General features: G+C 48.4%; 1 protein-coding gene across 1 annotated transcript in view; it reads left to right on the top strand.

Moving 5' to 3' along the window:
* Positions 1-10,063: 10,063 nt before the first annotated feature.
* Positions 10,064-12,118, top strand: part of TNFRSF11A (TNF receptor superfamily member 11a) — a 60,439-nt gene continuing 58,384 nt past the window's right edge. The window contains exon 1 of the mRNA XM_008261434.4: positions 10,064-10,219. Within this exon, the coding sequence (XP_008259656.1) occupies positions 10,145-10,219 (75 nt within the window). The 5' untranslated portion in view covers positions 10,064-10,144. The remainder of the gene's footprint in view (positions 10,220-12,118) is intronic.

Genomic DNA, 12,118 nt, shown 5'->3' with positions numbered 1-12,118 from the left:
GACTGTTTGCTTGCCAGAAACTGAAGCATATCTTCCCTAAAAGAAATTTTTAAACATCATACCAAACCTAAAATCAGGTTTTTGTTATTCAGTGTCTTCAGTCAATGAAGAAAGCACCACTCCTGCCCAGAGACAAAAGCAATTAACTGAAACCTACCAGAGCAGGGAAAAAAAAAAAAAGAAAAAAGAAAAAGAAACCAACCTGCTGGAGAGCCAGACATTAGAATTACCATATACAAACTTTCAAACAATTATGATTACTGTGTTTGAGAAAACAATGAGCAAAATTAAAATTTAAGTGAAAAGCAGGAAACAGAATCTATCAAATGGAAAATTTTTAATGAAAAATACGAGAACAAAATTAGCACTCAATGAAGGATTTCACGAATTAGTTGGTGAATTGGCAGGTGGAGGAAAATATCCAGACTGAAGCACAAATCTTTTTAAGAATGCAAAACACAGGAACAAAAGAGTAAGAATCGTGCAGGAAGAAAGAGAAAAAGTGAATGGGGCAGAAACCATTTGGAGAGATGGAGGAGTTTCAGACTGATGAAGATGAAGGACAATGAACCACAAACAGGATAGATCCAGAGAAAACTAATGTGGTAAAGCTGCTGAGAATCAAATACAAAGACAATTTTTTTCTTTTTTTAAAGAACTGTTTTTATTTATTTGAAAGCCAAGTTACAGATGGGGAGAGACAGAGAGAGATCTTCGATCTGCTGGGTCACTGCCCAAATGGCCATATTGATTAGGATTGGGCCAGATTAAAGCCAGGAGCCAGGAGCTTCTTCCAGGTCTCTCACGTGGGTACAGGGGCCCAAACACTTGGGCCACCCTCTGAAGCTTTCCCAGGCGCATTAGCAGGGAGCTAATCAGAAGTGAAACAGCCAGGACTGTAGCCACACCCATTTGGGATTCTGGCATTGAAGGTGGCAGCTTTACCCACTAAACCACAGCGCCAGTCCCAAAGAGAGAATCTTAAAAGCAACAACAACAAAAAAAAAGACTGATAATTAATAAAAAACTGGAATGATGTCTTCAAAGTGGTGAAAGAAAACTGTCAGGTGCCAGCGCTATGGTGTAGCTGGTAAAGCCGCCGCCTGCAGTGCCAGCATCCCATATGGGCGCTCTATGGGAAGCTGCTGTACTTCCCATCCAGCTCTCCGCTGTGGCTTGGGAGGGCAGTGGAGGATGGCCCAAGTGCTTGGGCCCTGCACCCACGTGGGAGACCTGGTAGAAGCTCCTGGCTCCTGGCTTCGGATCAGCCCATGTCCGGCTGGAGAGTGAGCCAGCAGCTGGAAGACCTGTCCTCTCCCCTCCCCTCCCCTCTCCTCTCTTCTCTTCTCTTCTCTTCTCTTCTCTTCTCTTCTCTTCTCTTCTCTCTCTCTCTCTCCTGTAACAAATAAGTAAATTAAAAAAAAAAAAAGAATAAATCATCACCCAGTTTTGGGTTTAATAATTTTGTTCCTCTCAGAAGCGGATGGGAAGCAGATGTATAATAGTCCATAACAATACAAAAGGTTTGAAGAGCAGTTACAAATTTGACATGATCGCTGTATAAAGAACTGTGTGTCCAACAACTGCAAAACCCACATTATTTTCAAATGTACATGGAGTATTTACCAAACGTGTCTGTATGCTGGGCCACAAGTCCCGAAGTTCCAAAGGATTGAAGTCCTACAGGGAAATTGTGAATCAGAAACAAAAGTCACTAGAAAATACCAAATGTCGCAAGTATAAACGATGTGCTTCTAAACGAAACCACTGGGGGGCTGGTGCCGTGCCGTAGTGGGTAAAGCTGCTGCTTGCCGTGCAGCCCATGTGGGTGCCAATTCGTATCCTAGCTTCTCTACTTCCAATCCAGCTCCCTTCTAAAGGCCTGAGAAAAGCAGCAGAAGATGGCCCAAGTGTTTGGTCCCCTGCCACTCACATGGGAGACTTGGAAGAGGTTCCTAGGCTGGCCCTGACCATTGCAACTATCTGAGGAGAGAACCAGTGGATGGAAGATCTCAGCTCTCTTTCCCTCTCTCTCTAACTCTGACTTCCAAATAAATAAATCTGAGAGAGAAGGGGGTGGGGGGAAGCATTGGTTAAAGAAGAAATGACTTTGGAAACTGAAAATATTTTTATTAAATAATAAAAATTCAAAAATAAAATTTGTGAGATGGAGCTATAGCCAAGCTTAGAAGGTAACATAGGCCGGCGCCGCAGCTCACTAGGCTAATCCTCCGCCTTGCGGTGCCGGCACACCGGGTTCTAGTGCCGGTCGGGGCGCCGGATTCTGTCCCGGTTGCCCCTCTTCCAGGCCAGCTCTCTGCTGTGGCCAGGGAGTGCAGTGGAGGATGGCTCAAGTCCTTGGGCCCTGCACCCCATGGGAGACCAGGAAAAGCACCTGGCTCCTGCCATCAGATCAGCGCAGTGCACCGACCGTAGCGCGCCGGCCTCCGCGGCCATTGGAGGGTGAACCAACGGCAAAGGAAGACCTTTCTCTCTGTCTCTCTCTCTCACTGTCCACTCTGCCTGTCAAAAAAAAAAAAAAAGGTAACATGACTTTAAGTGCATGAATTTGAAAAGAAGAAATGCTTAAAATTAGTTATATAGTGTCTATTTCAAAAATTCTGAAATGGAACAGCAAAGTGAGCAGAAGAAGCATAAAGATTAGAATTTAATGAAATAGGGACCAGCGTCCTGGCATAGCAGGTAAAGCCACTGACTGTGATGCTGGCTTCCCATGTGGTGCCAGTTCAAGTCCCATTCTGGCTGCTTCGATTCCAATCCTGGGGACTGGAATGGTTTGGGGAAAGCAGCAGAAGGTGGCCCAAGTCACCTTGGGCCTCTGCCACCCATGTGGGAGACCCAAAAGAAGCTCCTGGCTCCTGGCTTTGGCCTGGTCCAGTCCTGGCTGTTGGAGCCATCTAGGGAGCGAACCAGCAGATGGGAGATCTCTCTGTCTCTGTCTCTCCCTCTCTCTGTAACTCTGACTTTAATAAATAAATAAATATTTTTTTTAAAAGAAATAAATAGAAAACTCCATGTATATTTGAAAATAATGTGGGTTTTGCAGTTGTTGAGCAACCCTGTTCTTTATACAGCAATTACATTTGTAATTGCTGCTCAAATATTTTAAACCATTACTGACTTTTAAAGTTCTACTTCCCATCAAACATCCCTTACATATCAACCAAGTTAGAAAGCTGATTTCAATTAATTGGATTAAACATTAAGAAAGCAAGAAGGCTTAATTAAATTACCAATAATAGAGATGAAAAAGGAGGATTTTCTATAAACTTGAAGACATCCAAAATATAACATCAAGATAAAAGGAATGACTTTATACCAATAAATTTGAATGTTTGGATGGAATGGACAAATTTCTATTAACCAATCAACACAAGGAGAAATTGAAAAATCTGAGTAGTTCTATATCTGTTAAAGAAATGGGACTTGTAATTTAAAAACATGCCACTAAGAAAACCCAATGCCCCGAAAGCTTTTTCAGTGAATTCTATCAAATATTTATGAGGGAAATAATATCATTCTTACATACCTTTTCAAAGTTCTTCCATGTATTTCATAGTCCAGGCTAACAAAATCATGGTACCAAAACCTGACATGAGGGTCGGTGCCGCGGCTCACTAGGCTAATCCTCTGCCTTGCGGCGCCGGCACACCGGGTTCTAGTCCCGGTCGGGGCGCCGGATTCTGTCCTGGTTGCCCCTCTTCCAGGCCAGCTCTCTGCTGTGGCCAGGGATTACAGTGGAGGATGGCCCAAGTGCTTGGGCCCTGCACCCCATGGGAGACCAGGAGAAGCACCTGGCTCCTGGCTTCGGATCAGTGCGGTGCACCGGCCGCAGCATGCCAGCCGCAGCGGCCATTGGAGGGTGAACCAACGGTAAAAAGGAAGACCTTTCTCTCTGTCTCTCTCTCTCTCTCACTATCCAATCTGCCTGTCAAAAAAAAAAAAAAAAAAAAAAAAAAGACACTACAAAACCTGACATGAGCCAAGTCAGAAAGCAAAATGGCAGGCCAACTTCTCATGAACATAAAAGTAAAAATTCTTAAACAATTAGCAATCTGAGCCCACCAACATAAAAAGAATGAAACATCATTGGCATGTTGAGTTTATTTGAGGGATCCAAGGTTGACTTACCACTCAAAAATCACCATATTAACAATAAAAATGATTGTCTCGACATAGGCAGTAAAATATTTGATAAGAATTAACATCCATTTATGAAAAAAGGCATAGCAAAGAATATAACTTCCTTGATAATGGTTATCTACAAAAAAACCTACAACATATCATACTTAAGGATCAAATACAGAAATCAAGATAGAATCAGGGATATTTTACTGTCACCTCCTTTATTCAACATTGTATTAGAGATCTTACTTAGCGCAACATAACAAGAAAAAAGAAACAGCGATATATCATTAGATTTAATGATACATCATTTCAGTGAAACATAATTTATATTGATGCATCGTCAAAACTGAAATGATACTAGGATAACACTTGTCACCTACTAGAAGAACCAAGGATGAAAAGGATGGTAATACCAAGCGCTGACAAAGATGGGAGTGCAAATGGAATTCTTCATACACTCTGATAGGAGTGAAATGTCAATAGCTATTAAAATTGAACCTCAGCCCCCTTACGTTCTCGCAGTTTCATTCCCACTGAAATGCATACATATATTCACCAAAAGACACGCATATATGTTCACAGCGGCATTCAGCCCCAAACTTCAAGAAACCCTAAGATCCATCAGTAAAATGATGAATAAATTGTGATATATTCAGACAGTGTGACACCATATAGTAAAGTATGAATCTCACTTAATATTTGAAAAACATTATATATAAATAACACGATAGTGTAGACTCCATTTGTAGACAGTTCAAAAGCAGACAAAACTAATCAATGATACCATAATTGAATCTGATGTAAAGTGGGCGTTTGGAGTGCTGGTAATGTTTTACTTCATGATCTGGGTGCTGGCTACAGGATGTTTTCATTTTCTCTTTATTCATCCAGTTGTAGACTTTATGTGTGTTCAACTTCAATAAAACTGTCATTTAAAAATAACGATTCTGGAGTGGATGTTTGTCCTGCACCTCCCTTCTTGGAGTGCACGGGTTTGATTCGTTTCTCCAGCACCTAACTCCAGCTTCCATGCGTGCACACCCCCCTAGGCAGTGATGGTGGCTCAAGTCCTTGGTTTCCTGCCACTTATGTGGGAGACTGGATTGAGTTCTCAGCTCCTGGCTCTAGCCTGTAACAAAATATCCAAAAAATATGTGACAACTACTAATTTTATTTATATGGTTCGGAAATTCACTTATTTTGAACACCAAATCTGTAGTACTAAAAAAATTATTGTCAACCAATGCAAGCAATGTAAGCAACCCATGCACACAGTTCAAAAGTTTTCCTACCATGCTGGAGTGTCATGGGATAGTATCATGCCTTATCTTGATTTGCCTCAGTCAACACGAATATATCAGTGGTTCACTTTTGGTTAAGAAGTACTTTAGCGGCCAGTGCTGTGGTGTAGCTGGTAAAGCTGCCACCTGTGGACGCTGGTAACCCACATAGGCGCCGGTCCAAGTCCTGGCTGCTCCACTTCCAATCCAGCTCCCTGCTGATGTGCCTTGGCGGAGGATGGCCTAAGTGCTCGGGCCCCTGCACCCACATGAGAGACCTGGAAGAAGCTCCTGTTCTGGCTTCACACCTGCCCAGCTTCAGCCTTTGCAGCCATTTGGGGAGTAAACCAGCAGATGGAAGATCTCTCTTTGTCTCTCTCTCTGACTCTGTAAAACTCTGTCTTTTAAATAAATAAGTCTTTTATTTAAAAAGAAGTTTGGAGAGAGCGCCGCGGCTCACTAGGCTAATCCTCCGCCTGCGGCGCCGGCACACCGGGTTCTAGTCCCGGTTGGGGCGCCGGATTCTGTCCCAGTTGCTCCTCTTCCAGTCCAGCTCTCTGCTGTGGCCCGGGAGTGCAGTGGAGGATGGCCCAAGTGCTTGGGCCCTGCACCCGCATGGGAGACCTGGTAGAAGCACCTGGCTCCTGGCTTCGGATCAGTGCAGTGTGCCGGCCGTGGCAGCCATTGGAGGGTGAACCAATGGTAAAGGAAGACGTTTCTCTCTGTCTCTCTGTCTCTCACTGTCCACTCTGCTTGTCAATAAATAAATAAATAAAAAGAAGTATTGGGGCCATCGCTGTGGTGTAGCAGGTAAAGCCACCGCCTGCAGTGCCGGCATCCAATATGGGCGCTGGGTTAAGTCCTGGCTGCTCCACTTCAGATCCAGCTCCCTGCTATGGCCTGGGAAAGCAGTGGAAGAAGGCCCAAGTCCTTGGGCCCCTGCCCAAGGAGAAGACCCAGAGGAAGCTCCTGGCTCCGGATCGATGCAGCTCCAGCCGTTGCAGCCAATTGGGGAGTGAACCAGCAGATGGAAGACCTCTCTCTCTCTCTCTGTGTAACTCTGACTTTCAGATAAATAAATCTTTAAAAAATTATTTTATTGGAGATAGAAGAGGAAAACACTGGAAATATTTATATTATATAATTTTAAAAATTGGACATATAGCATACATTATAAAAACATTTCCCTGTAAGAAAGATTTTTTAAAAGATTTATTTATTTATTTTGAAAGTCAGAGTTACAGAGAGAGACAGACAGATATTCCATATGCTGTTTCACTCCCTAGACAGCCACCATAGCCAGGCCCAAGGCAGGCGCTCCATCCAGGTTTCCCATTTGGGTGGCAGGGGCCCAAGCACTTGAACCATCTTCTGCTGCTTTTCCTAGGCTGTCAGCAGGAAGCTGGATCAGAACTGGAGAAACTGGGACATGAATCGGCGTCCATAGGGGATGCCGACTTCACAGGTGGTGGCTTAACCCACTGCGCCACAAAGCTAGGCCCAGTGTCTTTTATGCTGTAGTGCAGCAGGTTAAGCTGCCTCCTGCAATGCTGTCATTGTATATCAGAGCACACAAGTCTTGGCTGCTCTGCTTCCAATCTAGCACTCTGCTAACGCACCTGGAAAAAGAATGAAAACAGCCCAAGTGCTTGGGCCCCTGCATCCTCGTGGGAGGACGCGGGGGAAGCTCCTGGCTCCTGGCTTCAGTTCGGTGCAGCTCCGGCCGTTGGGGCCAACTGGGGAGTAAACCAGCGGATGGAAGACCTCTCTCTCTCTCTCTGCCTCTCCTCTGTGCAACTCTTTCAAATAGATAAATGAATCTTAAAAAAAGAAAACAAAAACTGTTAAAATGTGATGTAACATTTGCAAGCCATAAACTAGATACAAAGGTGATATCCACACTTCTCTTTTTAATTCCAAAAACTCAAGAGTTCATGCCAGAAGGGTGAAGTGGTGGTGGCCAGGCTGAGATGCACTGTCCATACAGAAGGGCTTTCAGGATAAACCTGTGACCCCTGTGTGCGGGTGATGTCGCTTTTTTTTTCCAATACAAATAAGAAAATTCATTGTCAAATGATTACTTTTTTAAAATTGGAAACATTTGTTTACAATATCATTTTACATTTATTATATAAACTAAACTTTAATTCTACACATGCTTAAATGTCTTTTTTTTTTTATCATAAATAATGCTTCATTGGTTGCTGAAAATGGTGAGCAACCACCTTGGCTATCATGCATTCTTCAGTGAATATACGGAAACACATTTGAGACAAATCACTTCCATGTCTTTCATAATCAGTCTATATATGTAGGAAAAGTGACATCTTCAACCCACTTCACTGACTTGCTACTGACAAGTAACATTGTGTATAAGGTATTTGAATTATTTGAATGACAGTTCTGTAAAGACAGAAGCAGAGTCTTCAAAATCATTTGATTTTAAAAAACTAAAAAGAATTTTAGCAGCTTGGATATGCTTAACCTGGGCACTCTACCACTCAAAGTGCTTCCAAAACCGGCACACTCACCTCTGGGGCTTTCCAAGCAGAAGTTTTAAATCCCCTAATCTTTTTTGAAAATAGAAGGTGGTGATGTTGGAAATGTGCCAGGAGTAAGGCTTGGTACTTCTCATGAAGTGCCACAGTGAAAGTACCTACCTGCTCCTGCAAGTCAGTTCCTTGTAGCTAAAGCATAATCTCCTCCAGCCCGAGCACTCCTTTTTCCAGAACACTGTTCTCCAAATTCTGGCTAGCAACAGGCCAGAAAATTCATACTAATTTAGCACGCACTTGCAATCATCCCTATACTGTGACCAGGTGTACACTAGCACTAACGTAGGCAGGGGGGAACAGTGTGCTGTTGGAAAGTTCTTAACTTGCCTATTAAATGGCAGAATTTTATCTGAAGACAGACTCTGATGAGTTGTTAATGCATATTACAAACTGAGTCGTGACTTTAAAAAATGAAGTATGAAATAAGGTAATGGAGAGAAAAGTGGAATCCTAAAAAATTAGTCCAGAAATTATCCAAAGAGGGAGGAAAACAGGAAAAAAAGGACCAAAGGTGAAACACATACCAAGGTCATAGGCTTTAAACTTCACTACATCCTAAATTCACATTAAATGTGAATGCTCTGGGGCCAGCGCTGTGACATAGCAGGTAAAGCCGCCGCCTGCACTGCTGGCATTATGGGCACCGGTTCGAGACCTGGCTGCTCCACTTCCAATCCAGCTCTCTGCTATGGCTTAAGAAACAAGCAGAGGATGGCCCAAGTCTTTGGGCCCCTGCACCCACGTGGGAGACCTGGAAGAAGCTCCTGGCTTGGGATCAGCGCAGCTCCGGCTGTTATGGCCATCTGTGGAGTGAACCAGCAGATGGAATACTCTGTGTGTGTGTGTGTGTGTGTGTGTGTGTGTGTGTATGGTGTAACTGTGACTTTCAATTACAATAAATCTTAAAAAAAAAATGTGAATGGTCTAAGTGGTCCCAAAGAAAGGCAGAGATTTTAAAACTGAACAAAATGCAAAGGTAAGGCCCAAGTATACATACATACATATATGTTGTCACTCTTTAAATAGATGTGGGAAGTTGAAAGGATAGAATGAGATACACCATGTGAGGGCTATATAGAAAGATAAACTGGCTGGATAATTAATGATCACAAAGTGGATTTCAGAACCCGAAATGATATCACCAGGGAGGACACGCAATAATGACAAAAGGCCGAATTCAGCAAGAACACATAATCCTAAATGTGCCTCAACTCAGTTTTAAAAACATGAAAAAATTATGACAGAACTGAAAGGGAAAATAGGCCATCACACTTATGGTTGGATATTTCCACACTTTTCTCAGAGCAAGTAGACAGAAAATCACTAAGATAGACCACGTGTTGGGCCAAAAAATTAAGACAGGCAGATAGTTCCGGCACTCGGGACTCAGAACGCTTGTCCCGCCACGGGACAAGTACCCTCACAGAAACAGGGTACAAAGCAGCCGCACGCTGGGCCTCGGGCATTTGGTTAGTGCTGGACCGGAATATGGCCAACGAGGTGGCGGTGGCGAAAGCACAGGTCATGGCAGGTGCTTGCCGCAGACGCTGAGAGCTTGGTGGGAGCGAGGGGCAGAGACAGGGCTGGAGGGGAGGCCCAAAGGAGCGCCTAGGAGGCGCGGTGGGGGTGGGGGTGGGGGTATTGTGTGGCTGCTCAGTGCAGCGGTGACAGCAGGGACGGGGATCCTCCTGCCGTCAGTTCTCGCCGGTGGTGCTCCCTCCCGGGGGCCGACCCGGAGGCCTGGGGTGCGGAAGGCCGGGAGCAGCCGGTGCGCAGGGATTGCCCGGGGCGGCGCGCACCCTGGATTGCCGAGGGGAGGTCGCTCGCGGGCTGAACCGTGCGCCCACTGCCACCGAGCACCGGGAGGGGACCAGACAAAGGAAGCTTTGAGCGCGGCGAACCCTCCCAGGGCGCCCGGAAAGCAGAAGCCGGCGGACGGAGAGGCCGCGCCCCAGTGCGGGCACCACCTGGCGGGCGCGGCCCGGCCGGAGGGGGGCGCAGGGCGGGCGGCGGCGCCGGGGCAGGTGCCGGGGCGGGGCGCGGCGGGGGCGCGGCGCGGCGCCGCGCGGCGGGGCGGGACGATCCGGGCCGAAGGGCGGCCGCGCCCGCGGGGCCACAGGGCCGCAGAGGCCGCGGCGCCCAGCCCGCCTGCACCGAGCCATGGCCCCGCGCGCCCGGCGGCGCCGCCCGCTGCCCGCGCTGCTGGCGCTGTGCGCGCTGCTCGCCCCGCTGCAGGTAAGGAGCCGCCGCCTGCACTGCCCGGGCCGGGCGCGCCGAGGCCCGCTGCCCGCACACACTCTTGTCGGAGTCCTGAGAACCTGGGGCCCCAGCCTGCGGGTCCCGAGGCGTTGGTGACAACCTGGAGGCAAAGGTGGGGGAGAGGGAAGGCCATGGAGGACTCGGGCGCTTCGGGGCGACCCCGCTCTCCAGACAAGCCCTCTTCCCGAAGCCCGGCGCTGGGGGTATTCACTCTGCAAACACTCGCTGAGGGAGGAAACGCTGGAGCCGAGACCACGCCCACGCTAGAGAACAGTCCCGACGGCGGTCCCCGGGGGTCCCCGCGGGTCTCCCTGGGGCCGCACGCCCTCTCCCTACCCCACTTCCCCCCAGCCGCGCTGCCGCGGGACACACAGGTCAAAGACGCCGTCCTGTCCGCGTCGTTGCTCGTTCTGGTTCTGGGTCCGAAACCCGTTGAAACCTCTGCTGGGATCAGATATTTTGTTGTTGCACCTGGACAAAGCGGGGGACCCACGGAGTGCCTCAAGGCGCTGCCCCCAGAGCCCCGCTCGCCGTGGCCTCGCCCGGGGCGGAGGTGCAGGACCCGCGCTGCAGCCCAGGCCCCGCGGGGGCTCCCCCGGGCCAGCTACAGCGCCGTGGAGGGGCAGGAGGAGCCACCCTTGGTCAGCCAGATTTCCACCCCGAAAGAGCTCGAAGTCCCTTAGGCCCTGAGATTTGGAGGGGTGCGGGGGGGGGTGCCGTTGGTCCAGAACCCCACCACCCCACCCCGCCGCTCTTCCCCCCACTCTCAGCAACGCCTCGGGCTCACCAAGGCCTAAGCCCAAGCTCTGGGGGCGCTGAGATTGGGGGCGAGGGTTTCCCAGCCCCATCCGCTGACCACGGAGGTCTCTATCAAGTCGCTCAGTACAGTCTGCAAGAAAGCAGAGCCGGGGGCTGCTTCCTCCCGCGGGGCGGCGACCCCTCACGGATACTGCACAAGCCCGCTACGCTGAGAGCGCCCCCGGGAAGGGGGGGGGCGCCGGCGGTTTTCTGGGTTTCGGCACTGTCACATGTGCCTGAGGGGGTCGCCACTTGGTTTAGGGTGTGTTAAGCTCGCTGGCACAAGGGCCGGGGCAACCCGCGTGAGGTTAGAGCGGTGGAGAACGCTCTGTGCAGAGGCGTCTGCTGTCGGCTCCTGCTGCTTTCCCAGTTGCGCGGGCTTCTCCAGGGCTTGAGGGAAACGGAGGCGGAAAGACCTAATGGAATGGTTCCTTTTAGCACTTCAGGTGTTGCTTCATGAAGAGTTCAACAGGTTGAACAGGTGCCACCTTATTTGAACTAAAGGACTGGCGCTCCAGCGTATACTGAGAAAAGCCACCTGAGAAAAACCTGCCTGGCCACTGAGTTTTAAACGTGTCTCGCACTGCCGTGGCAGAAGCAGCACACATAGATACATATGACATCCATGCATACATACGGCATCCATGCATGCATACATCATCCATGCATACATACGGCATCCATGCAGTGTTTTCTTTTCTTTCTTTTCTTTCTTTTCTTTCTTTTTTTTTTTTTTTTGACAGGCAGAGTGGACAGTGAGAGAGAGACAGAGAAAAATGTCTTCCTTTACCATTGGTTCACCCTCCAATGGCCGCCACGGCCAGCGAACCACACTGATCCGAAGGCAGGAGCCAGGTGCTTCTCCTGGTCTCCCATGCGGGTGCAGGGCTGAAGCACTTGGGCCATCCTCCACTGCACTCCCTGGCCACAGCAGAGAGCTGGCCTGGAAGAGGGGCAACCGGGACAGACTCCGGTGTCCCGACCGGGACTAGAAGAACCCAGTGTGCCGGCGCCACAGGCGGAGGATTAGCCTATTGAGCCGTGGTGCTGGCCAGCAGTGTTTTCATAATGTGTGTC

This window comes from Oryctolagus cuniculus, chromosome 10 (assembly GCF_964237555.1).
Source record: "Oryctolagus cuniculus chromosome 10, mOryCun1.1, whole genome shotgun sequence".
NCBI lineage: Eukaryota > Metazoa > Chordata > Mammalia > Lagomorpha > Leporidae > Oryctolagus > Oryctolagus cuniculus.
The sequence above is the reverse complement of the archived record's forward strand: the minus strand, read 5'-3'. Positions and strand labels throughout refer to the sequence as shown.